Genomic DNA, 25,803 nt, shown 5'->3' on the forward strand with positions numbered 1-25,803 from the left:
GTTGGTCAGCCCCAGGTCTTCCACCAGAAATGGCTTTTCCAGCAGGAGGCCAGAGCAGCTCCTCTCCTGGAGACCTCTGGACACGTCCAGGGGGTGCCGTGCAGGCCCCGAGCTGGCCAGATGCCTTTTCGCCTGCTTTCGTGGTCCTTTTTGTCCTGAGCATGTGAATAAAACTTGGAACATGGATGCCATGGGGCTGGGAGACAGGCAGCTGCCGGTTCAGGTGACCAGAGACCTCCTCCGCCGACCCCCGATCTGCCTGGCTCCGGAGGCCGCTGGGGTATCGGGGCAATGGGTCGGCTTGGCCTCAGTGAAGCCCTCGACCCTCTGGTCCTTGCTCATCGTGTGGCCTTGTAGATTCCAGCCAGAGACTGTTCTCGAAGCAGCCCAAGCCCAGCCATGGGCCGCGAGTTTACCTTGCTCTGGGTCCCCTGAGAGGCAGGAAGCCTGGGACAAGACCTTGTGTGTGTGTGTGTGTGTGTGTGTGTGTGTGTGTGTGTGTGTGTAACTCTGTGGTCTGTGAAGGAAGCCCCCGGAGGAGGCTCGGCCAGGGCCAGACAGCTGGGAGCCGGCCCGGGCCCTAGGCGGAGCTGGCCTTGCTCCGTGGCGAGGACCCTCACACCAGCCAGACCCTGAGTGGCCGTGGCGCTGATGGGGAATGTCTTCCAGGAGGGCAGGACTTGACTCTTTCGTTTGACTCCTTCCCGGTGTGCAGAACGCCCGCCCAGTTGTTCCTGCCTTCTCCTTTTTAAAAGGTGTCCATTCACCCAAAGCCTCTACACTGTTTTAATCTGAAACCTTGAAGGAGATACCGTTTCAAAACCTGAAGTCTGTCATGCACATGTGGCCCAAAGGAACCAGAGCTCTTGCGGAAACCCCAGTGCATTCTGGGGCAAGCTGCAGGAACACTGGGCATCGGGGGCTCTGGAGAGTCCCTCCAGGTCCAGGGCACGTTCTTCTTCCTGGAGGGTTAGACTTATGAATTGAGGCCAAGTCAGATTTGGAGGAGATTTACTGTAGTTTCTTTTAACAAAAGACAGAAACGTAGAGCGTGTTAACAAAGCAGTTCCTAAACGCAGGTTTTGTGCAGCACCAGTAGCGATGCTCGGGTAACCATACTTGGTTGTTTACAAAATTCCCACACATCTGGAGTCAGAATTTCTCAATGTAAGTTGTGTGGTTCTTAACACATAGTATGTGTCCAGTCAGTGCCCATGTTGAAGGGACTTTCTGTTTTTTTTTTTTAATATTTCTTTTTTAGTTGTAGTTGGACACAATACCTTTGTTTTATTTATTTTTATGTGGTGCTGAGGATGGAACCCAGGGCCTTGCATGTGCTAGGGGAGCGCTCTACCACTGAACCCCAACCCCAGCCCCTGAAGGGACTTTCTTTATCAAGTTCTATTTGTGGAATAGATATTTTCCTTATTTATCAAAGTAATATTTGTGAACAAATAAAACAAACAGTAGGCAGAAATTAAAACCTTGACCTCAGCCAAGTACACTTAAACCACTCCTACTGATTGCTGTTGGTCACGTCAGACCTCACATCTTCACCACACTCACAGAAGTTCAAAGACTGAGACTCCTGAGACTGTGGCGCGCACAGGACTCACCAAGCAGGAGCCGGAGCAGTGCCACTTTTGTCCAGTTCTGCAGCCCAGGGACAGGGACACACTGCAGGGATGGCTCTTCCCAGCCACAGTGGCACCTTAGCTCCCAGGGCACACTCGGGAGGTGCGCTGTCCCTTGGACACCAGCCAGGGGACCCCGGGGAAGCTGTGCATGTGAGATGCTGGCGTGTGTTTCAGATGGTGAAGGCCGACGAGGACGAGGCCCACGTGTTCCGGAAAGCCGCCAATGACATCACGTCCCAGCTGGAGATCAACTTTGGGAACCTGCCTCGTCCTGGGCGCGGAGCCAGAGGTAGCACCCGGGGAGGCCGGGGAAGGATCAGAAGGGTGGAGAACTATGGACCCAGAGCAGAGGTGGTGGTGAGTGTCTGGATGTGTTGCAGCCCTGGGTGGCCTTCTGAGGGAGGCGAGGGGACCGGGACGCGCTGAGCCCGCAGTGGTGACTTTGGAGGGTGTCAGTTCTGCAGCTGCCTCTCCTCTAGGCAGCATGGCTGGCGTGAGGGCGTCTGGGAGGGTGATGGAGCCTTCCAGAGGTCAGTCAGGAGCAGAGCCTCTGTAGCCCTGGCCCTGGCTACTGCAGGGAGCTCCAGTGTCCTCTGTGACCTGTAGGAACCTTCCCTCCAGCGAGTGTAGGCCGAGATCTCCGGGCCTGACTCCAGACCACTGGACAGTGCTGTCCGGCCGGGCAGAAGCCCCCGGAAGCTCCAGGGCCCTCTGGGGGGGGGGCTCTGTCCCCACTTCCTCCCCGCTTGCTCGGAGAGCCTCCCTCTGCATGTCCTCACCGGGCCTGAGTGTGCTGATCCGCCTGCTGACCTCAGGGAGGTCCAGCCTCCCTTCCCCCAGTTTAAGCCACATCTCCTCTTGGACCAGCCAGGGCCTGGGACCAAGGAGCTTCTTCCTTTGGGCGTTTTGTCCATTTGCAGTTGTAGCTCACTGGTGGCCACGGATCGGCATCGCCGATGGACAGAAACCACATCTGCTCATGATGGTTCCCCAGCACCACGCACACGCTCAGCATGTCCTAAATGTATTCTGAACACACATGTACACTCAGGGTTGGGGCTTGTGGCTGTCCTGGGCCGTCCTGGGCCATCCTGGGCCCCGCTGGTCTGGAGCGGTCCTTGGGCCCCCTGAATACCCCCTGAATACCCTGCGGCTGCCAGGGGATCCGCCCCACAGAAGTGCCTGTGGTTTTGTTTTTTTCCTCTAAATGCAAAAACATGCCTTTTGTTTTGGGTGCACTTGAGGCCAGGTGCACCTTAAGGTCCATTCTTCGTTCCTGTCCAGTGGCAGAGTCTAGCCTCCACCCTGAGGCTTACCACAGGGAAACTTGCCCCACTGCTTTGTACTGGAGGTCCCTGATGGGGACATCTGACTGAAGGTCTCAGCCTTCTCAGTGTCTGTCCCTAAGGCTATGAGCTCCTGGGAACAGACGCTGCCCTCGCCCATCCTGTGTGGGCCAGCGGGTAGCAAATGTTTATTGGATGAAGTTCATACCAGATCCTCACTTGGCAGGAAATGGGAGGCACCCCCCACCCTGTGCAGGGGTGTCCAAGGGGAGCTCCTGTCACATGGGGCTCCTGGTGACAGCCACAGGGGATGGTAGGAGGGCACGCAGCCTGACCTTTCTTTTCTGCTCTAGACCCGAGACGTTGCCCCCAACCCCGACGACCCTGAAGACTTCCCTGCTCTGGCTTGAAGGAGCCGTCCCCTGGCAACCTGGGGCAGCACTGGAGGACCTATGAAGAGACTTTTGCTGTGGGAAGAGTCAGACTCTAAGAACAATAGATGTTGCTTTCCCGTGTCGTGTGACTGGAACTTTTCTGGTCTGGGGTGTGGGCCGAGGAGTCTCCCCGCACTTGAGCGCAAGTCCCCGCTCGAGTTGGGTTAGGCAGGCACTTTCCCAAGGTGAAGAAGGCTTTTTTTTTTTATTTAAGGACTCCAAGTGAATTCGGGAATAATGTGTAAACCGTGTACATACTGTGTCCAGCTCCCCAGGGGTGCGGGGAGCAGACATGCTATAAACACCACCTGTCGCGTTCCTTAATGACCCCCGAGTCCCAGGGACACCCAGAACTTGAGCTACGGAAGAGTCCCAGCCTCCGCGTGGACTGTCCACTTGTAAATGTTCTACTCTCCTCAAACTCCTGAGTTCTGGTTTTCATTTGACCAGTGACTTAAACAGCTATTATGCAGCCAGTGGTCACCATCTGTGACAAAGAGCAGTATTGGTTTTTTAATGGTCATTTAAACTACCTCGTGGTTTCCGTGTGTCGCACACACACTTAGTGTACCGGTACGTGGACCTTTAGCGTCTGGGCGGTTTTCAGGATGAACGTTGAGTATGCCACTTAAGTCCCGTTATTTAACCCACCAACGAAGTGACTTCCTGGCAAGAGAAGAGCGCAGCCTCCCCTCATAACCAGTGTCAGAAGCCCACAGCTGCGCGCCCAGCGCCCCCGGGCAGCCCTGAAACACTCCTGACCCCGTGCTGGCCTGTCACTCGGGTGAAGTTCGGAGCCTCTCAGAGGTTCGGCACTCGCTGGAGTCCCACCTGAATGTGGCCGAGACCCAAGGCCCCAGCGGGGCAGTGGTGACAGTGGCTGGAGTGGGGCGAGCCACTCCACAGAGGGGACGGCGTCCAGCCTTCTGTGCTTGGGATGAACTGGAGCGCTGGCCCCGGGTCTGGTGGCTCTGAACTGGACCAGGTGTGAATAAAGGTTGGTGTTGCCTCTGAAGCGTGTGCAGAAACAGTCCTTTGGTCGTTCCTGAGCCACAGAGGGGTCGTCCGCCCTGGGCACCGCCTGCTGTCTCTTACTGAGGTGTCTTTTGACTGATCTTTCTCTGGGGAAGACGCTGCAGGCCTGACCTACATTAGGTCTGAGTGGACATCAGGCCAGAATCCCCAGCTGGCGCCATGCGAGGGCGGTGTCATTACTCAGCAGGTTTGAGGTGGTCACGTTGTCACTTTAAAGATCCCTTCTGAGAAAATTCCCTTTGGTGCAGTGAATGACCTTGACAGGCCACAGCACTGGAGCTGACATTGGCGGCTGCATCCTCAAACCCTGGAGATTCCTATGCCTCAGTGCTGCCCTGTGGTCAGGGCCAGTGGACGCCTGGCCACTTCTGCACCTGTAATGGGCTTCTGCTTGCTCCCCAGGGCTGCCTTGCTGACCGGGTGGGACACAGGGACATGGCTTTGTGTGTGGCCTTTCTAGCTTGTGCTGGGTGTCCAGAGGACAGAAGCCAAGGGCAGAAGAGGTCACTGGCTGACAGTCCAGTGTGGACCCTGTGGCTGGAAGTCCCCAGCCAGGCTCCTTAGAGGGGCAGGTGTAGGGGTGTTGGCATGAGGCAGGGCACCCGGAGCAGTTTTCCAGCTGGTGACTTAAGCCTAGCGGGTCGACCCCACTGAGGAAAACCAGTCTGCCAGGCCCAAGGCGCTCTGGGAAAGTGGGTGTCGGGCAACTCTGAGTTCTGTCTAGCCCCTGGACAATCTGATCCCTCTGAAGCCCCAGCCGCAGCAGGTGTGGGAGGGGAGTAGGGTGAGGTCCCAGGGCTGCCCCTAGTGACTGAGCTGGGGCCAGGCCCTGAGCTGCCCTGAGACACTCCTAACAGGAGTGTCTGTACCCCCCAGGAGGGTGTTCCACTAGACTGGCTGTGACTCTGACCCATTGGCTGGGAAGAGGTGGCCTTCACCTGGAGGCTGCTGCTGGCCAGGAGTGGCTCCGGGGAGATGCACACCCACCCCAGCTGCTGTCACCTTGGTGTCCCCCCTGCACCCAAGCCAGGCCCTCAGGCACTCTGGCCCCTCCAGCATGGGTCTTCCACAGACCTGGGCATCTTTCCTGGAATCCATCCCTGTGGCGCCGGCAAGGCCCGCTGAGGAGCTGGCCGCGGCTCAGACAGGGAAAGAACAGAGGTGTCCTCCGAGGGGAGCAGCCCACCCCACAGTGCTCCCCGCGCTCACCGCCTCTGCAGGGGCCCATCTGCCCTATTCCTCACCCACTGCGGAGTCCCCTGGGTCTTCTGCAAGGACCACACCTTCCAGGGCCTGCTCTGTCCCAAGTCCTCCCCAGCATGGCTGGAAGTGACCCGCTAGTGCTGTGGCTCGGGGACAGGGGTTGGTGTGGAAGAGGGAGTGGGAGAGAACCAGGAGTGGGATTTTGGGGTTTGGGGGTTTTGTACCAGGGATTGAACCCAGGGTGCTTGGCCCGAGCCCCATGCCCGTCGGCCCCTCTTCTCAACACTATTTGGAGACGGGGTCTCACTGAGTGGCTTAGGGCCTTGCTAAGTTTCTGAGGCTGGACTTGAACCTGTGATCCTCCAAGCAGGAGTATTTGAATAATAAAATTAAATAAAACCCTGGTGACCTCAACTTCATTCAGACACTTCCTTGGCGCCTGACCCCTAGGCTCCCACAGACCCTCTGTCCTGACCCAGCCGTGGTGGGGGCGCCCCCGGCACATAGCTGCGCCTGGAGCTCACGCCAGGTCTCAGGGCCACCGCCACCCGCCTGCTGCCCTGCATCCGTGGCAGTGGGACTGCTGGGGGACAAGCCTGTTAGGTAGCCAGGGAGGACGCCATCTCCCCCACCCCTGCTGGGACCCGGGCTGTGGGGGGGGGGCTGGAAAGGAGGCTGCCCCTGCCCAGTGACACACAGCAGGCACCAGGTGCAGCAGGGGCATTTGGCAGGCCCGCCCTCGGGTTCTCCCTGCAGCCAGGGTGGCACCAGGCGTGACCAGGAGTGGCACAGGACACTCCCTGGACTCCTGCACAGGTGACATGCGAGGCACCTGGGAGTCGGCTCAGACGCTCTGCCCTTCCAAGGCTTCAGGGAGGTGACTGCCTGTGCCATAGGCTCCCTGTGACTCTAGGTGTCAGGCACGTCCCTGATGAACACGAGTCCTGTGGGCACAGCAGGCCCCTGCGGGATGAGCGGGTCCAGTCAGTGAAGCAGATGGCAGCCTCCTCAGTATCGTTTCTTTGCAAACATGTCCCCAGTTCAGAAGGATGACTCCAGAGTTGTGACACACAAAGCCATTTGAGAATTGGGGGACATCTGTCATGTGAGAATGTGGTGACATCAACTTTACATAACCCCACCGAGTGCTCACATCCTGAGGCAGGGACAAATCTTTCCTCAAGAGCAGTCACCCTGCACACTGTCATGTCACGTCAACCTTGGTGTGCATGACACTCCCTGGACTTGTGTGATGAATAACCTATGCAACTGTGCTGGGCCCTCTCGGACACTGGCTGATGCCTGTGCAGCAGAGCACCAGGGAGGAGGTTGTGGAAGGCTCTGTGGTGAGGCCGGAACCCTCAGGATGCAAACTGGGCAGAACCTGTCGTCCTGGTGGTTCTGGAGAGTGGAAGTGAATGGGACACCAGAGAACCCGCCAGTAAGAGGGAAAGGTGGACAGAAGGCCTCAGAGGGGGAACACCCTGTGGTAAGGGGAAGGGGACTCTGTGACCGTTAGGACACACCCAGCTCTGAGTTGACAGAGGTTCCCCGGGAGGCACAGGCACCTCATGAACAGTGTCCCCAGGACCGGCAGTGCCCAGCCAGGGACGCCACAGTGGGCCTGTGGAATGCGTCCTTCAGAGACTGGCACAGTGCTAAGGAGGCAGAGGGGCACCTCAAGTCAGCAGGTTCGAGAAGCAAAGCCTGCTGGACAGGGGCCTCCCCACCCAGTCGTGCCACAGGCTACCTCCAGCAGGCGGGGCTGTGGTCCCGACCCAGAGAAGAAGGAGGCAGAGACGTGGTGGAGGCTGAGGCTCAGGCCTGGGGCCCAGGCTTCAATTGCAGTGGGAACCGCAGCACGGGGTCCGGGAGATGGTCTCTAGAGGTCTAGTCCCTGCGGATACCCAGCCACATTAAAAGCCGGTCCAGGAAGGTGATAGCCCGAGACAGCCAACTGTCGCTGGGAGGAGAGGGAGGGGACAATTAGAGCTGAAGGTCCATCGGAGCCCCGTCTCAGGGAGCGGCAGGTGGGGACGGGTCTAAGGCTGGTCACACTCCTGGCCACAGCAGAAGGCTCCAAGGGAAAGAGGGCCCGGGCGGCCACCAGTCAGCTCCCCTCCTGTCCTGCCCCACAATGCCAGGGGACACCAAATGGCTCCTGAGGACACGCAGCCACCCAGCCAGCACAGGGGTCCCGTGTGGGCTCCAGCTGGGTGACAGCAGACACCTCCCTCCGGGGATGAGACACACATGGGCTGCCCCACCCCGGGTGCAGGCTGTGGCAGGACAGGAAGGCAGGTGCCCCAGGGGCCCGGGGACCCTCAGTGTCCTGTGCCCTCTGTAAGTGAAGGGTCTCCTCTGCCCTTCCTCTGCCCACCGGGCTTGGGCTGGACCAGAACAGGGCAGGAAAGTCCCTCCGGCAGGGCCCGAGCACATCTGCTGTGGCCATCACGGCCTTGCACCGTGAATTCTCCACTTGAAGCCAACTGGCAGGTCCCAGGTGGGGACAGAGCAGCCCGTGAAGTTGGCTGGGAAGGGGTGGGGGTGTCGCTCTCCACTGGCTGGGGATGTGCGGCGCCAGGTAGGCAGGGGTCCACGACTGCCACATTTTCCAGAGTCCCACGCAGGGAACCGTCCTGCGTGGGAAGTGGCCTGTTTCAGAGCCACTCGCCCAGGGTGGGACGGTGTTTTCAACACCATGCCACCTCCCTCTTTCCCACCCCAAACCTCTATTTAAAAAGATGGCATGTGGCCATTCTGAGACTCCGAGGGCCACAGCCAGCACCTTGGTGGCAGGCAGCCTGTCCCTTCGGGGCCTCCTCACCTGGGGTTTCCGCCGTGGTCAGAGCACTCGTCACCCAGGAACTCGTCACAGTCATGCAGACTTGCTGGCAAAGAGATGAGGCACAGTTAGGGGGGTGGGGGCGAGGTGGCCGGTGAGCCGCAGGGTAGACCTCCTCCATGTCCACCCGGGCCAGTGTCCCCAGGGAGGGCGCTGGGGGAGGAGCTGGGAAGGGTTCACCCGTGAGGACCCACTTCCTCTAATAAGCTGGTGGAGATACCGAGAGGACGCCAGGGCCCTACCATGCCCGCCTCTTAGGTCACAAAGTGTCCCAAACCAGATCATGAAACAGCTGAGGGTCAGGACAGCGGCCCACCACCCTTCGGCTCTGGGGCCCATGTCCTGCTCTCTCCACATACAGCCTGGCAGAGTGACAATGTCACCCCACTTCAGACAAGAGGAAGCAAGGTCAGGGAGGGGAGTGACAGGGCCCAGCCACAAGGCTACCAAGTGGGCGGAGTGGGGCTTGGCGCTCAGTCTGGGCCACGCCCCATGTTGACCACTGTGTCAAACTGCGCTCTGATGCCCGGCCTGTGACCCAGAAACCTCTCCTGTCACAATTCACCCCAGGAAAGAACCAGCCTGGCCCAGGAAACACGGACACAGGACAGATCCACACAGAGCTATCCCCAGGAAGGCGGGCAGCCACCACATGGCCAAAAGGCAGACAATGCTGTCGTAGGACACTATGGAAAAGGGTGAGAACTCCTTCCCGTGACCCGCGAGTGCCCACAGGCGCCTGGGGAGGGGAAGACAGAGCCGAGGCCAGTCGCCCTGGGCAGGCCCTTCCTGTAATCCAAACCGGACACTCACTGGCCAGTTCCACAGGTGAGCAAGGTGAGGCTCAGAGGCAGACTACAGGTCCCCAAGGTGGCAGAATAGGTGGCACACCCAGGACTTGCCATCTCAATAACAGAGCCTCACCAAGGGGCGCGTCCACCTGCTGACAACCCCCGGCCTGGTCTGTGCACAAACCACTCACAAGAGACTTACCTCTGCTGAATGGACGTCCCCCTTCCAGTCAAAATATTTTGTTTCTTTTAAAATAACAGCATTATGGACACACAAGGGAAAAACAGATCCGGAGGCGCCACACCTGCTACAAAATCCATCTTTACCTGACGTCTAGAGACAATTCCCTAAAATTCACGGCTAATTTATTTGAAGCTATGTGCCTCACAGTCAGTAGGACAGCCTGTCACCTGACACGCCCCAGGGGACACTGTAGGGGGACAAGCAGATGAGGAGCTCTGCACAGAGGACAGAGCCACTTGCTGCTCCACCCTGGAGAGCAAAGTGCGGGAGTCTGGAGGGGCAGGGAGACAGGTTTGTGTGATTTTCACTTTGAAAATCTGTGTCCCAGTGTGAAGCAAAGCCCAGGTCCTTGAGGAGCAGAACAGGACTCAGGAGTGTCCCAAGTTCTGGACACAACCTCTATGAGGTGGGGGCTTTGGGTCTTAGGATCCTGCCCAGCGAGGGACCATGAGGAGGGAAGTGGGGAAATGGCATGGAGGCTGGCATCTCGGGTGACAGGTCAGGCGTAGGGGGCTCGGGACCACTCCTGCCCAGCCCTAGAAGCTCCTATGAGGGGGGCCTCCGCCTGTGACCCACACCCCTAATGTCCTGGTCTCCTGGAAGGGGAGGGTGTGTGCAATGACTCTGTACGGGAGTCCCCACTTGTCTTACTCCCGTGTCCCCGGAAGTCTAAGTCCCCTCAAGCCCTCCCCTCGGCACCTTAAGGTCTGATTGTGTCTGGGGCTAAGGAAACGGAGGCCACTGGGTAAGACCGAGTCCAGCCTGGCGAGGGCTTTTACAGATGAGGACAGAGAGGCACCAGGGACAGGGAGGCAGAGGAGGGCCGTGGGAGGGCCCAGCTAGGTGGTGGCCTCGGGACAGACCCAGCCTTACCACACCCTGATCTTGGGAGAGAGGACATTCTGGACTCCATCTCGGCTGTGGAGCTGTTTTGGTGGCCCTGACAAACCAACAAAGAAGGGTACACCTGCTTTATATTCCAACACCGGCTACCCTGACAGAATGCTCAGTAAGTGAAGAAACCGGAAGCCTCTTTGGTTAATACTTTTAATTACACGATTGTAATTGTACAATTTCCACTATTCAGTGTTTCGTATAAAACCATTTCCAATACACAAGATTTTCAAATGCAACAGTATGTATCAAACCACATATATATGCAAAGTCTGCAGGCCATTATGAAGCTGTATCTTAAAAATACCGTCAGGAAAATAAACATTCAACCAGTTCTCTCAGCTTTAAAAAATATGATTAGAAATATACATTTTAATAAAAAAATCAAAACAATGATTGCTCAAATACTGATTAATCAGTTATATTTTAAAACTTTTAATAATCTGTACATGAGTGCACATTAGGTAAAAGTCTGCAAATAATTAATATAAAACTGCAGTACTCTCTACGGGTGATAAGGAGGTAATGTCCTACACAGTATGGGCGAACTGTCCAGTCTTTTAGACACGTCCCTAGTATTTCCACTTAGAGGCGGGGGAAATGGAGGAGCAGCAGGGGCCTCACCAGGACATCTCAGTTGCTAAGAACTATTTGGAAAATTCCATGTTTTTAAGGTGGAAGTTTGATGAGCATTGCTTTTTAAATGCACTAAGGGAAGATAACAGGGAGAGAGAGCAGCAGCTGGGTCCTTCTAGAACATCAGGTAAGCACACTGCTCACCTGTCACAGACGGCCACTCTACAGAGGGGAGAAGGCTCCAGAACTCCTGGCACAGGGCACCCGGAGCACCCGCAGCCCCCGTGGCCTGCAGGCCCACACTGTGCCCCAGAGCAGGCACGTGGGGCCCCAGGGGGACACTGCGAAGACCTCGGAGACAAGTCTGGGCCTGAACCAAGAGGTAGAAAACACCCCGGGACAGGGGCAGCGGGTGGGTGGGGCAGATGGGGGGAGGTGAAAGGCTCAAGCTCGTAACCAGAAAAGTCTAGAGACAAGTAAAGCTGCCACGCTGGGCAAGTAAGGCCACCTTTGAATGAGGCATGGCTCACCGTGACTCTGTCCCCTGTAGGGAGCAGGGTTCGAGTCTGTCTTCATATTCCATGGGTCTGTCCACACTTCCAGGAGCCCAGTTTTGTAGACACTCCACCCCGGGTCTCTCCCTGACTCTTGATGATCTGAGTCAAGGGCACCTATCAATACTTGTTTCTGATTTCACTTTCCCTGGAAGCGGGATTGGTGTGCTCTCAAAGCTATCTAAGGCTCGCTCGTTGCTCAGCCTGATGAGCACTGCCTCATCTTCCACAGCAACAGGGTCTTCAGCAGGACCCCTAAGTTGGAGGCCCAGAAGATGTGGGTGTTTTGTGGTTTCAGGTGGGACGGGGTTTGCTCTTATTCACAGCAGGTCAGACCCAGAGCCTTCTGGATCCTACACATGTCCCCATAAGCTTAGTAATGTTGCTATGAGCTCCTTCTTGGGCCCTGGCCCTGCTTACCTGGCACCCCAAGGAATGTGTCTTCCAAAGCAGCCTCGGACTCATTTCAGTGAGCTAGTGACACAGGGATGTTTGGCAAGAGCCACAGTGATAGCGATTTTAGCTGGAGAGCTGAGAGGCCGACACAAAAAGGCGACTTAGAGGAAAGCGCTGTGGTCACCAAAGGCTTTGGCCCAAACCCAGCTGGCTTGCCCACACGAGGGGCCAGCTTGGTAGGAGCATGTGGGTAGATGCATGCTCATTCTGCTGCAGGAGAGAGCCTGATTCAGATGGGCATGCGGCTAGTTGGGGAGGAGGTGGCCCTGGCAAGGTGTCCCTGAGACACTGCAGCCCACTCCTGGCGTGCTCAGCCTGGCCTCAGCCCACGGGTGCTCCTCCTCCCAGCCAGCTCCTGGGCCTGTCTGCCTCCAGGCACAGAAAACCACTGCTTTCCTGTGACCTAGTCCCTAAGGTTTAGAAGCTGGCCTGATAGGACTGGATGTGGAAATACTGGCACCCTACCTTTGCCCTCAGTGCCTGTACATGCCACGCTTCTCTCCAAGGCAGAAACCCTGCAACAGGCGCAGCCACCTCTCGATGACTTCATCCTGTCCCACGTCCCACTCATGGGCAAGGCTGCTCTGTGCGTGGGATCCCGCCTCCATACATTCATCTGGTCTTTGGAGGAAGGTGGTGCCCGGAGCCGCCTTCCGATAGCGCCCTTTCTAGACTAGCCAGGAAAGTGTGGTCACCACAGAGGAAAAGCGCTCGCTCCTCAGGGAAGGTGCTTGCAAAATGTTCTTCATGGGCCCCGTTTTTTTAAGCAGCAGATAAACTGTGTGACTGCTGTGGTCACAGCCCCCGCGGTGGTGCTCCAGGAGGTGAGGGGACAAGGCACAGTTACTGTTGGACTCCCTGACCAAAGGCAGCGGTAGGGGCTCACTGCCAACTACTGAAGCCCCAAGCAACACCTGTCAGCCGCGGGGTGGCCTCGGCCCGATGGCTCAGGAGGAAAACCCACGGCGGTTCAGAAAGACTCTGAAAACCTGTTGATAGTTTTCTTTTTAAAGCCACCACGATGTGAGATGGCGGTTTCCTGGGGCAAAGCCCCACTATGTGTGTGCATGTGTGTGTGTGTGTGCGTGTGTGCATGTGTGAGTGTGCATGCGTGCGTGTGTGTGCAAGTGTGCGTGCGTGTGTGCATGCGGGCTTGTTTCTTCATGTCTAGAGGAAAACACTACTTTACTCTGCCTGGCTGGGCCACGCAGGAGCGCACAGCCTTCCACTTCTTCAGTCCCTAAATGACATCGGAAAGGAAGGACCCGCCATCGCCTTCCAACTCGGACACCAGCTTCTCCTCCTGAGTCGTCTAAAGCTTCCATTCAAATTCTCTGGCAAGTCTGAGGTGGCCCAAGTACCTCGGGGTGGGACAGCGTGCGACAGTGTGCAGGTGTGGCTTTCACAGGTTCTGGTAATAAAGCACTCTTTGGTGGAAGACAAGCAGCTTGGGTACTTCACAGAGGGAATGTCACAACAGTATGTCAAAAAGAAAAGGGAGGACGGCGAACTGAACAGTATCCCGTGTGGAAAGGACCACGAAGGCGTCTGCGGGGCCGCGGGGCAGGAGAAGACCAAGGCATCAAGGTGCACCCTCAGATGCTCCGCTCTCCTGAAGGCCAGCAGCCAAGGGGACTGCAGTCATGGGGACACAGGCCACACACACCGGGCAGCTCTCTGGACGGCAGAGGCGGCGACTGACACCTGAGCTGGGGTTACAAGAGTGTTCTGTGGTTTAACTCGAGACAATGCTAGAGAAAGGAGAGCCGAGCCGTTCGCGCCACCGCCCGCACCCCGGGCTCAGTGGCACCAGACGCCAGTGGGTCTTTCCTTCTCCGAATGAGCTTCTTAGGTGGAAAGCGGCTAAGGCGTCTGCAGTTTGTTTTGTTCTCAAAGAAATTGTGCTACATCTTGTCGGAGTTTTGTGTTCCCAGAGTCTCCGGCACTTCTGGTCACAGGTTTTTAACTTAACGCAAGACTGTTTTAGTCCTTGACAGAGAGGGACTGGGGAGAAAGAAGAAAAGGGTTTTACCGTGAGGTTTTAAGTGTCCCAGAGGCAGTTACCAAGGATGAGGGAGGCAACGCAATGAAAGGATCGACATGCGGAGGAGAGCAGGCTTCAGGTGCATTTGAATGACAGATGCTTTGGAAGAGACAGCACCCCACAATGACAAAGTACAGACCGAGAGGAGGAGGGCCGAGCAGAAAAGGGCTCAATTCTGGAAAAAAAAAAATTTAAAAATAAAAACAATAAATAAAAATGAACGGAGATGGGAGGGCAGGGGTGGCAGAGCGAGGTGAGTACCATACTGCCACCAAGGGCACTGGCTGCAGAGCTCTCCTTGTCCTTCCTTCCCTCTGGGGAACCCGGCTGCGAGGAAGGCGGAAAGAAGGAAAAACGAGGAGGTTACTGCAGAGGCCATCAGCTGGTCCCAGGCACCACACGCCGTTCCCAGCTCCGCAGGGCCCATTGGGCACATCTGTGATGGGACGGCCCAGCAGGGCAGTGGACACACCCAAGGACCCTGTCCTGCTTGATGATGACCTGGATCCTCACCCCCCTCTCTCCCAGCCCCACCCATGTGCGCTCGTCACTCTTCCAACTCGGTCACAACTTGCAGAGAAAAGCAAAAGCGAGAGTCACAAGAAGGCTCCCTGTCTGGAGGAGGCCTCACTCGGATGCCCCTGCTGCGTCCCCTTCCGATAGCCCAGAGTAAAAAGGTCCTGGTCACCTGGTGGAGGCAAGTGGGAAAGAGCTGGAATTTTAAAGGGTCGTGAATTCACGTTTGGAAAGATCGGAAGAAAACCAGCATTTAAAACATGCAAAGAGAGAACTTCCTGGGACCCTGCAGGGATGGGTCAACCCCAGTGGCCACAGGCAATCAGACAGGCACCCCCATCTGCGACTTCTGAATCCAGATCAGCCACAGGCAGGACAGAGGGGACTTTGCAAAAGGACTGAGGAAGTCCAAGAAGCCAAGGTCACAGCCTCCAGCCGTGGGCTGGGGGCTAGAGAAGGATCCCCAGCATCCCTCCCCCCACCACGGGAACCACAGGGGAACAAAGCAGCCCAAGGCCACGGGCAGCAAAACGGTGGTTCCCAAAGACGCCACTCGCAATGAGAGTCACTTGTACAAGAGATTCCTTAGAACATGGGATGGAGAGTTAAGAAATAAGACTGCCCAAAAGAACCGGCAGGGGCTTCCAGAAACGGGCGCTCAGTGGGAGAGCTGGGTGAAGACAGGACCGGAGCACAGGCCAGCAGACCCCAGAGGGACACGGTACACGACAGGTCTCCAGACAGCGCGTGGGGGACCCAAGAACGGGAGGAGCAGGCCGATTTTCCACTGCACTTTCTAGTTCTTAAGAGAGAAGTGTCAGATGGTCCCCTGGCTCAGCCGGAAGTGGGAGGAGAGCCCACGGATTCGGCTTTTAAACTTGAGAAAGGGAACGAGGCGTCACAGAGTCTCATTGGCACTGAGGGCCGCTGCTCTCGGTCACCAGGCCACACGCCCTCTGTGTCTGCTGTGCCTGGGCCACTGCACTGCACGTGGCTCAGGTTTAGCATGGTGTGTCCAAAGGGACACGTGACAGAATGATCATCTGCCAGGACAAACATGGTGGCATCTCTTTCCCAATAACACTTAGCACAACATTCCCGTCCCCACCTGCTACCCAGTAAGCTCGCTGAACAGGTTTGGAAAAAAGTTCTCCAAGGCTGAAGACCCCCTCAGCCAACCGCCCAAATGAGGAGAGCCAATTCAGCGTGAAATGACATCTGACAGGCCCCCCGTCCTGAAGCCTGGAGGAACAGATGTGTAAAGGATCCCCGGAGCTCCTGCGCCCCAAGATAGGGCCGAGGGAGGAGGCAGGACCTGCAAGACAGAGGACCTGCACACAGGAGGGATAGCACGGCAGCCTGCCTGTGCCCGGAGGGGACAAGGGACGCATGTGGAAAGAGTCCTGATTTTAAGCTACTCTGCTGAAAGAAAAGACTTCAGCCCCATCCCAGGACGACTTGCCAGTCTCGCCCACACTTCTCCTCCCCGAGTCAGGCCACACAGCAGGGCCATCGTTCCCGCTCTGTCCCTGTGCCACCCTCCAACCAAAAACAAGGATGACCCCGGCCGGCAGCCCTGGCTCCCAGTGCCCCCAGAAGCAGTGTGGACACTGCACATGGTCTCTTTGTCTTTCTTCTGAAAACAGGTGAGGTGAACAGAGGTGAAAAACCCCCCACCCCGAGAGGAGGTGGCTGAACAGAACCTGAAAACCCAACTCACTCGCTGTCTTACTCCTTTGCTTCTCTAAACCGCCCCCTCTGAAAGTGCATCTCAAAATTTAAAAGAAGTCTTTCTTGGTTTTTGGCACTGCCCCACATTCCCAGAGCCTGCTCTGGGCCAGTTCACCGCTGAGCCTGGATTACTGGGTCTGAACTCCCCACGAGGACCCCCAAGCACCCTCTGCGGAGGCTCCCTGCATCAGAAGCCCTCTCTCCTGAGCAACACGAGCACAGGCCACCCAAGTGACATCAAAAAATCTTGACACTGGTGCACGGCCCACCCTCCTTAAAGGAACACGGCAGCGCTTGGGCACGTGCAGCTCTGTGACTGGACTCTGTTCCTCCACAACCTAAAAAGGCACAACCCAGAAAAAGCAGAATTAAGTACCCAAGAAACGCAACACAGTGATGGAAGCCCGGTGCTTACACCTAAGGAGGATGGTGTCCATTCACAGCATGTTGAGATTTACCATTTTAACTTCTGACGGTTTGCCTCACCTAAAAAGTGTCAGAATCAAAATACTCCCATTTCCTACCATTTAGCATAGAAAAGTTGGAAAATAAGAAAATGAGCCGGCCTGGTGGCACATCCGTGATCCTGGTGGCTCTGGAGGCTGAGGCAGGAGGATCATGAGTTCAAAGCCAGCCTCAGCAGGCCCGTTTCTAAACAAGATATTAAGAAGGGCTGGAGATGTGGTTCAGTGGCTGAGTGCACCTGGTTCAATCTCTGGTACCAAAAAAAAGATAAAGAAGAAAAACACAGTCCCCAGCTGTTGTGTCAATCATATGTAAGAACGTTAGTGTCATGACAGATCTTTCCTCTGGTCTTATTTCTCTAGACACAGAAATCGTTACATCTGCCAGTGTGGCTGTAGCTGTGCACCTCTCTTCCTACCGTATAACGTGCATACACAAAATCAGGGCAATATCTCAGGCTTTTTGTGTGTGGCCCTTTCTTTTGCTTCTGGATCATTTACTCAGGTCACTGGATTTTCTTCAAAAACATGTCCGAAGCTTTGCCCAGCATGGATCAGGCCCTAGGTTGATCCCCAGCATCACCAAAACCAAAAATAAGTAAAAACACTACTCTCAACTCCTTTGACCTGATGGGACAGCTTGGGTCATCTCCTCTTCCCTGCTGTTATGACACTCTGACATCATGCTAAGGATGGAGTACCCAAATATGACTTTCTGTCAGCAATTCTCTAAGCCTCCTGTCAAGTGGAATTGGTCAGTGAAAACAGTGTGAATATTTGATACATTTCTCATGAAAAATTAAAAGCCCCAAAAATCATGAGTCAGTGCCTGACAATTCTCAAACACTCAAGCAGGGGCACTGTCACCTTCCCGTGTACATCGAGTAAGGAGTGGACATTTATAAAGGAGTCGGCTATGAGGAAAGGCGTCAGAACTGAGCCACTTCTTAGGTCACTAGCGCACACAAGTCCCAGACCAGGTCTGCTGCTCCTGGCACACACCAGGGACCGACCAGCGCCACCAGGGAGCAGCGAAGAGAAGCAGGGAGACCGTGCGGACGCGTGACCTGGACACGTGAGTGCCTGGTTCTGCTTCTCCACAGGCCGCCAATGGTTTCCGGTAAGAGACCTGTGTGACCACAGCACAAAACCAGAGCCGCGCAAGCTGCAGCTCCGGGCAGTGGCAAAGGGGCCCCACCTCGCATGCCCGAGACAGCTGTGACCACATTACTGACGCGTCCCTCAAAGAGAACGTGTTTTCAGAATCCTTTCAGAATTCAACGTCCACCTTTGGTCCATGATAAGTAAACAGGGACAGTGGCAAGTGGCTGGTGTGGTCCTAGGACAGGTCCATGTCCCAGTCAGGGCCTATATTTAAAGGAAGAGGTGATGAAAACCGGATCACAAATGGAGGACGCAGGAGCAGCACTGGATGTGGACCGTGGCCACGAGGACCCGCGGGCCTCAGGTCAGGAAGGGCCTCTGCACGGGCAGACACTGGCCACCAGCTGAACTGCAGCCAGTGCTCCAACAGACATGCTAGCAGACAGAAAGATGGTCAGTGTTCTGGCAGACGGACAGCAAGACGCCTCGGAGCTGTGACAGCACTTTGGAAACTCCATTTAAAAACTCTTCAGAACAACCACATTCTCAACTCTCCGCAGCCCACATTCCAGGGGTAAGAATTTCCTGAGCCACGAAAGGAAACAAAAGCCTGCATTCAACCGCCCAGAATCTCACACGCCCCCGGGTGAGTCCTCTCCCACTGCAGGGACCCTGCCCTCTGCGGTCTTCTGCCCATCTCGAGAGCTAGGGCCTAAAAGAGCAATCTGGAAAACCTTGCTGGAGCTGTTCCCAAGAACAAGATTCTTTTCTCACCTTTTAAAACTGCCTTTCCTCGCAGCAGATCGGGTGGTTCTTTTAGTAATGCCTGCACTGCCAGAAATGTCAGGTTCAGGTGTTCTACAGCTCTGAACACTGGACTGGAGAATTACTCTGAAAACAGTTGGAAAAAAATGAGATTATATTCACCGCAACAACTTTCAGACACTTTGACAGAGGAAGGCATTCGCGCCTTTAATGCAAATTATTTTCTAGAGAATGATGAGATTGTCTATCAATATGCTTGCCAAAAAATACCCCAAAACACATTTTAACACCAAGCCTTTTTGAGAAGAAGCACCTCATTTCCCTTTGAAGGTTAAACAAAGATAACCAGGGTGCTCTGCTTTTGGAGAACAAATGCCGGGCATGATAACCGATTCCCACACTGAAGAACCCATCAAACGAATCTGTGAAGACAGACTCAGATTTCTAGTCATGGAAACAAGTCATAAACCCCAAATTCTGAAATATTTGAATATGAATTTAGGAATAGCTACACAATACTCACTGATAACAGCTCAAAGTATATGTGATGAACACAAATCAATAATTTCCTGTAACATTTCAAAGTTTTAAGATACTTTCAAGCAAAATTTGAGTTTTGTCTGGATTGTAACTGCTTACTAAATTTCTAAGTACCATAAAATGAGAGTGAAATCATTTAAATGTCGTGAAACTTGCCTTAACTCTAAAAGACAAAACCTTCCCACCATAGCAGACTGCCCAGGAGGCAAAGGCAAGAATCAGAAAGAAGAGCCGAGGTGACAGCCACCCAGAGCCCTGCTCACAGTGTGTTTTCATCTCCCTGAACTGTCACTGTGAAGATGCCCAAGACTGCATGGGCACGTCCTCACTTCTGAGTTAACCACTGGAAAACTAAATAGCACACACGCACTGATGCGTATCAACGTTTACTCATCTGAAAGAGAAAACACTGACTTGGAAAAGCTTTCTCCTCTCACGTTTGAGCCTCAGGGTGAGAACTGGTCAGGACCCAGCTTGCAAAGTGAAACAGCCACTAGGACCCACCGGAGCCTCCTGGGCCTCTGCCACCACCTCAGTAGCTAACACCCAAAGCCAGGGCCTGACTGTGGCAGGATCAGCCAAACCAAAGCACAAGCGACGTTCAGTAAGATGGGAACACCTCGTCGCTCAAAACAGCAGGTCTTCCTGAACACGGGCACAGTCTGGGACTGGTCTCTGCCAGTGGCCCCAAGCCCCCAGGGAAGAGGAGGTGGTCCTCCTGTGGCGGCTGCTGCCCTCGTCCACGCAAGATGTCTCAGTCCCCCGAAGCAAGCCCTCCACCTCACAGAGAAATCAAACCCTGGATAAATCAGCCAACGCTTGGTCCAGCTTCTCCTAAGGTCTCATCACTGGGAATACAGAATGATCTAACAAGACAGAAATGCCGCATGCAGGATCACATGTGGTCAAGTTCATGATGCACGGACTGCCTGGATTCTGAGCTCTGCTCCCGAGGACAGGGACAAGCTCATGACATTTATGGGGTACACCGTGACACTTTGACACACGTTTGTGACACGTTGCAATCGGATCAGGCCCGTGGCCTCACCCTTGCCTCGCACACATGTCAAAACCCTTGCTCCAAGCTATTCTGAAATGATTACCAACCACTGTTACCACACACTGGGCTACGAACGCTACTCCTCCTGGCCAACTGCTAAAACTTCTCTCTGGTGATATAAAGTGAGGAAGAGACTCTTACTCGTCTCTGTGAAGGATCTGACTCGGGATTCCGCATAAAGAAAAACAGCACAAGCCAGATGCAGTTCTGTACACCTGCGATCCCAGCTATTTGGGCAGCTGAGGCAGGAGGATTGCAAGTTTGAGGCCAAAACTGAAAAAGAAAAAACGAAATTCAACTGCCACCTCCTAACTCCTTCTGAGGTCCAGGCCCGGCGGGGTGGCCGCTCACCAGTCCCCCAAGCCACTTGTTAGGTGAAGAAAATGGGGGTCCTGCTGGCTTCTCTGAAATACCACACCTCATTGTTCCCAAATCTCAGGGATACTGATAATCAAAGGCCTAGACAATTTCCATACTGCATACTGTACACTGCCTGCTGAGGAAACCTGAGCTGACTCCTTCATCTTCACTGAAACGTTAAAATACTACTGAAAACAAAGCTCGGGCTTCGCTGGGAATATTTCTTAGGATTAGAAAATGCCTTTAAAAAGTACTTATTTCCCTGTAAAATATGCATAAATTGATGTGAAATACTAGTAGATAATGATTTCTGTGGAATTCTGAAACTAAGAAGAGCAGGGCAGACACTCAGGGTGCAGTCGCTGCACCAGGGAGACCCACCATCTGTGCTCGTACCGAGTGCTCAGCGCACCTGCAGGCAGGCACCAAAGAGGGAAAGCCCCCACCGCGCGCTGAAGTCTTCCAGAGGTAGCCCAGAGGTGACACCCAGGCCAGCCGAAGGCTTTGGAGCAACATTCAGCACAGATCTTCCACCTTCCCATCCTCCCTGAGGAGTTCCTCAGCCTCACTCCCCTCTGCCTCAGGCCACGTCCACTCTTCACTTGGCAGCATTTCTGGGCCCGCAGGACCCTCAGATGTGGACACAGGGACACCCGCACCACAAGGCACAGAGCAAAGCAAAATGCCGAAAAGCCGCGCATCTTGCCTGTCAGGCCAGCGAGGGCCTGGACCTCCACGGCCAGGGAAGGCCATTGAGGGCGCCACGCACCTGTCCCTGGGCAGCCCTGAGGTGGGGTCTGGAACGAGGACACCTTTCCCAGGACCCAAGGCTGCCACAGGAACGGGACATGCTGCTCTGGACAGTGCTTCTCAGCTTGGCCAACCCCAGGCCAGGCTCCTTCACCTGCCCACAGATGATGACCAGAATGGGCCTGGAGTGGTCGCCTTCCAGAGCAAAGACCCTCTGAAACAAGCAAGGGGGAGGCAGTGACCACGTGGGTGAGACCTGCTCAGTCACTGGCACTATGGACAGCTCCTGGCTTCTGTGCCCTCCCAGTTAAAAGGCCAACCTGGACACTGAGCTTGGGTGTGGGGCGCAACGGGCAGACGTCAACGACGACCACGGGGTCAGGTGTCTCAGAGCCAGCTGGGAAAAGCCAACAGCAATGGACCCTGGGAGTGAAGTGCCCAAGCACCAACTACCCCATTGGAACACCGTGGCCACCTGGACAGTCTGAAGTCAGTAAGTCAAGGAAGCGCCCAGGCTCCTGAATACGTGGAACTCAGAGCTCACTGAAAGAAGGTGAAGAGAAGCACCTAAAAGACCAGGGATGTCAGAAACCGCCAGGGAGAAGAGACGCCAGGAGCTAAGGACACTCAAGAAAGTGCCTAAGAAAGGACACGCAGAGGGGTTTCCTTCTCATGATGCAAAGAGCATAATCTGCTTCATTTTTAAATCTTTCTGTCCATGTGAAAACACTCACTGAAACCACAAAGCACCCGAGTTGGCGGCCATGGAATTTGACTTTGGAAGAGATCCTAGAAGGAACTCTTTGTAATTTCCAACTCCAAGTTGGGACCAGAAAGACATTTCTGAAATATGAGGGAACAAAAAAAATTTAGAAAATAAAGAATGTAGGGTGACCAGCCTCAGAGTCACAGGACTTGATTCAGTGGGGGGGTCTTCACTGTGGCGTCCCACCAACACACTCCTGCAGAGAGCAAGTGTCTCCACTCATTTCAAGGATGAAAGGTCTCAGGAGAATGAAGACATTCTGGTTATTTTTGAGAAAGGAGAAGAACGGAGCCTACAGACGCCGGAGGGGATGCAGACACGAGCACCCAGCCCCTTGCCTTCTATGTCCTTTAAGTCAAGGTCAACAGCTCTGCCCACTGCGCTCCCTACAGAGGAGAAGGAAGGAGATGGAAGACTCTGGAGAGCCACTGTGTGATGGCAGGGGCCAGGTCACAGGCTTCACAGGCTCCACAAGCCCACAAAACCACTCTGCTGCTGGAAGCAGACCAGAGGGAGAGAATTCTTTTTTGCCACGTCAATGAGGACATGCTCTAGGTACAGAGAACGAGAGGGGGGCAGCAGAGGCGACCGATTGGAACCCCCGTTATCCTCAGCGAGACGCTCCTGACAGGAAGCAGGAACAGGTGAAAATGCCTGCGTCAACAAGTGGCCATTTCAGAACATCAGGTGAGAGCTAAGTGCAACTTAGAAACAGGGCGTGTTATTTTTCAGATCCTGCGTGAAAGGAGCAGCGAAGCCCTCCCTCCTTGCCAGCAGCCCCGGCACTGGAAAGAACCTGTGGAAGAACCTGTGAATGGGGCAGACCCGCCAAGCAGCAGAGCCGGCATGGAGGACAGCATGCATGGCAGAACCACGCCCCAGGCCAGCAGAGAGCCAGAGAGAAGGAGCGGGACTTACAGCAGCCACCTGTCAAAGGGTCCCGCTGGCTACTGGGCTCTGAGACCCTCGAGACAGAAGAGGAGGACGGGAAGAATGTAGTCACACACAATCCACCAGACGGCCACACCACACAGTGCCGAGGTCAGCACAGCTAGGGGGCATCTGGAAAGGGGCGAAGGGAAAGACAGGTGTTCACTTGGGGATGCCACAGTCGTCACGTAGTAAATAAACAAATTAATCCATCGAGCCTCGTGGGAACCGCAGACACCCTGACCGGGCAGGAGCAGCAAATGGGATGAAAAGGGCCAAACGGATTTTAACCTTCTGCATGGAGGAAGAGACACCATCTTCAGCAAAACAGGTACGACACCTGGAAACTGTTGGAGAAAACGAGGGGCTGCGGGGAACCCGGCTCTGCGGGCAGGGCATGCTCCCCAACCGGATGGTGAGCTCAGGGCGGGCGCCCTGCCCGTTGTCCACCTGATGCAGAGCTGCCCCCGGCCCTGACCGGAGGACTCGGGCAAATCTACGCTCATTTTAGAATCAGGGTGGGTAAAAGGGACTGGCTACTGCAACTGGATCCAGTGAAGGGTGAATACTGCGTTTTGAAAATGGATCACCAGACTTTCTACCTCTCACAGAACAAAAGGTCAAACTCAGTCTCTAGTTAAGTAACCGCCCACACTGACGTAACTTCATGATCCTAGACCGCTCACAGTTAAAGGCACAATAAAGCGGACCACAGCGGTGGAGCTAGGCCTAGACTACCTGACCAGCTCACAGGAGACACAGCTGCTGATGGACACAGCTCTGACACCCACTCGTTCGGGAGTTCAGGCAAACTGCACAGGGGCGGCTGGGCTCTGAGCCACACCCCACCCCACCCAGGGCAGCAGACAGCACACTGTATGCTCTGGCTGTCTCCCCATGCAGGCCAGGCTGGCTTGCGCTGGCTGCTTCCTCGTCCACAGGTCCTGGGAACCTCCTCACACCTGGAAGGGCAGTAGCTCCCTCCAATACAGCACTTGCAAAGGGTCCCCTGGACACACATGTGACCAGACACAAAGGGTTCTATGGAGTATGTGCTGTGTGCAGAGAACTGGGCTGAGTGAGTCAGAAGTGCCTGGCTGGCCTCACTGGCCACCTCTTCTCTTGACCTTGTCATCGTGGTCATTAAAAGCTCTGTGCCAAGGAAGGGGACCATAGTAAATGGAGAACTTAAAATAAAACCTAACTTGTCCCAAGTCATACTTACGTCATCTTGTTGGCGCTTCCTGCAAAACAGTGAATCTAATAATCAAGGGTTAAGATGACATAAGACCACATTAGCATACAGACAGAACACCTGGGAACACTGGAGACCCCACCCATCCCCACCTGCACCTGCAGCTGTTACCCTGAAACCCTGGCAAACCCCGCGGCACAGGGAAAGCCAAGCAGCCTGGCTGAGTTTTAAAAGCCAACCCCCTCAATCACCACAGAGAACCTACTGGCCAGCAGATCAATGTCCTGCTGCGTGATTTCTATCTCCACCAAAGTCATGTCTGAGACAGGCTCTGAGGCAGGGGCCCGTTTACCATTTCTAGTAACCTCGCTGCTCCCCAGATATGGACCACTCTAAAGGAAACATCAGAGGAATAGTATTTGACATGCTTTCTCCTAGAGTCCCTAGGACTCGTCTATTTCTCACCAAGCATTCCTTCCTGCAGGTATTTCCACATGACTAAGGACCAGTACCCAGGCAAAGGGACTCATTGGCAGGAACAGTTGAGTCAAGCCCAAACCAGTGGACAGAGTTTGAATTTAGATTTCTCTACCCAGGCTTCAACTCAACACTGGGGTGGGGTGGGACATTTCTAAAATACCAACAAAGACCCGGCAGGGAAAAAAGGTAAGAAAGGTAACCTCTCCCAGGGCCGGAAGGGTCACAACCAGAGCAAAAGACGTTGATGAGAAATGCAAAAGGGTCTGAGAAGTGGAGGAGGGCAAACCAAAAGGCAGTAAAGGGCCAGGAAGGTGATTCGCTGTGTCATTTAAAAGCCCCCAGGGGCTTTAGACTTTAGACTAATTAAGAGATTAAAAGGAAAAAGCAAAATGCTTGTGGACTACAGATTTGTGAACTCCTAAGCTGGGGGGGGGGGGAGGAGTGAGTCTGGTCTGGTCTGCAGGTCCCAGTTACAAGGCAGACCCCCAGCAGCACCAGCTCTGCTCGGGTGGGTTTGCTCTTGCCATTGCACCAGTGAAGGCCGGCCGAGCCACACATCCTGAGGGTGCGGAGCAGGGGAGAAGGCGGACCGCCATCCAGGCCTGCTCTCAGTGGCTAACGTGGCTCTGCTGCCCTGGCCCGACCCTGCAGCCTCTCCTGTGAGAGCTTCCCTGGCTCTCAGAGCCTCCAGAGATGCAGGAAGTTTCTTCCTTCAAGTGGGCTTTGAATAGAACCTGTTTTCCTACCACCTTCACTCTGGATATCCGCAGCCAGCAAGTGGGGAGTCCAGGTAACATACGATCATTCGCCAAAACATTCCAGCTGACTTTCCATCCCGTTCCCCGAAGGTCGGGTGAAAAGAATGACATCCAGGGTCACCTGCAGGTTCCCCGGGTAGTTAAAATCTGAACACCAGTTACAGCTGGGCACAGTGGTCCACGCCTGCAATCCCAGCAGCTCGGGAAGCTGAGGCAGGAGGACCTCAAGTCCACAACCAGCCTCTGCAACTTAGCGGGCCCTGTCTCAAAATTAAAGAATAAAAAGGGCTGGGGACGTGGCTCAGTGGTAACGCACCCTGGGTTCCATCTCCAGTACTGAAGGGGGAAAAAAACAAAATTACCATTTACAAATTTTACAATCTCA

At 54.9% G+C, this 25,803-nt stretch overlaps 2 protein-coding genes across 13 annotated transcripts in view; one reads left to right on the forward strand and one right to left on the reverse strand.

The window, feature by feature from the left end:
• The window catches only part of Habp4 (hyaluronan binding protein 4), a 28,707-nt gene extending 24,335 nt beyond the window's left edge, over positions 1–4,372 (forward strand). The window contains exons 7-8 of the mRNA XM_046462758.2: positions 1,812–1,994; positions 3,277–4,372. Of these exons, the coding sequence (XP_046318714.1) occupies positions 1,812–1,994; positions 3,277–3,333 (240 nt within the window). The 3' untranslated portion in view covers positions 3,334–4,372. The remainder of the gene's footprint in view (positions 1–1,811; positions 1,995–3,276) is intronic.
• Positions 1–25,803, reverse strand: part of Cdc14b (cell division cycle 14B) — a 120,871-nt gene that overhangs the window by 13,454 nt on the left and 81,614 nt on the right. For 6 of the 12 annotated variants that reach the window (XM_046462747.1, XM_046462752.1, XM_046462755.2 and 3 more), the window contains exons 13-14: positions 18,589–18,705; positions 12,730–13,959 (exon numbers count right to left, since the gene is read on the reverse strand). In XM_046462747.1, the coding sequence (XP_046318703.1) occupies positions 13,923–13,959; positions 18,589–18,705 (154 nt within the window). In that variant the 3' untranslated portion in view covers positions 12,730–13,922. Of the gene's footprint in view, positions 1–3,547; positions 7,559–8,422; positions 8,487–12,729; positions 13,960–18,588; positions 18,706–22,973; positions 23,118–25,803 lie in introns of those variants that run through there. The other 6 variants (XM_046462750.1, XM_046462756.2, XM_046462749.1 and 3 more) reach the window with 5 other exon arrangements.

The sequence above is a fragment of the Marmota monax genome, unplaced genomic scaffold (genome assembly GCF_021218885.2).
Source record: "Marmota monax isolate L192 unplaced genomic scaffold, Marmota_monax_Labrador192_F-V1.1 WCK01_AAM20220418_F8-fsc00180, whole genome shotgun sequence".
In the NCBI taxonomy this organism is placed as follows: Eukaryota; Metazoa; Chordata; class Mammalia; order Rodentia; family Sciuridae; genus Marmota; species Marmota monax.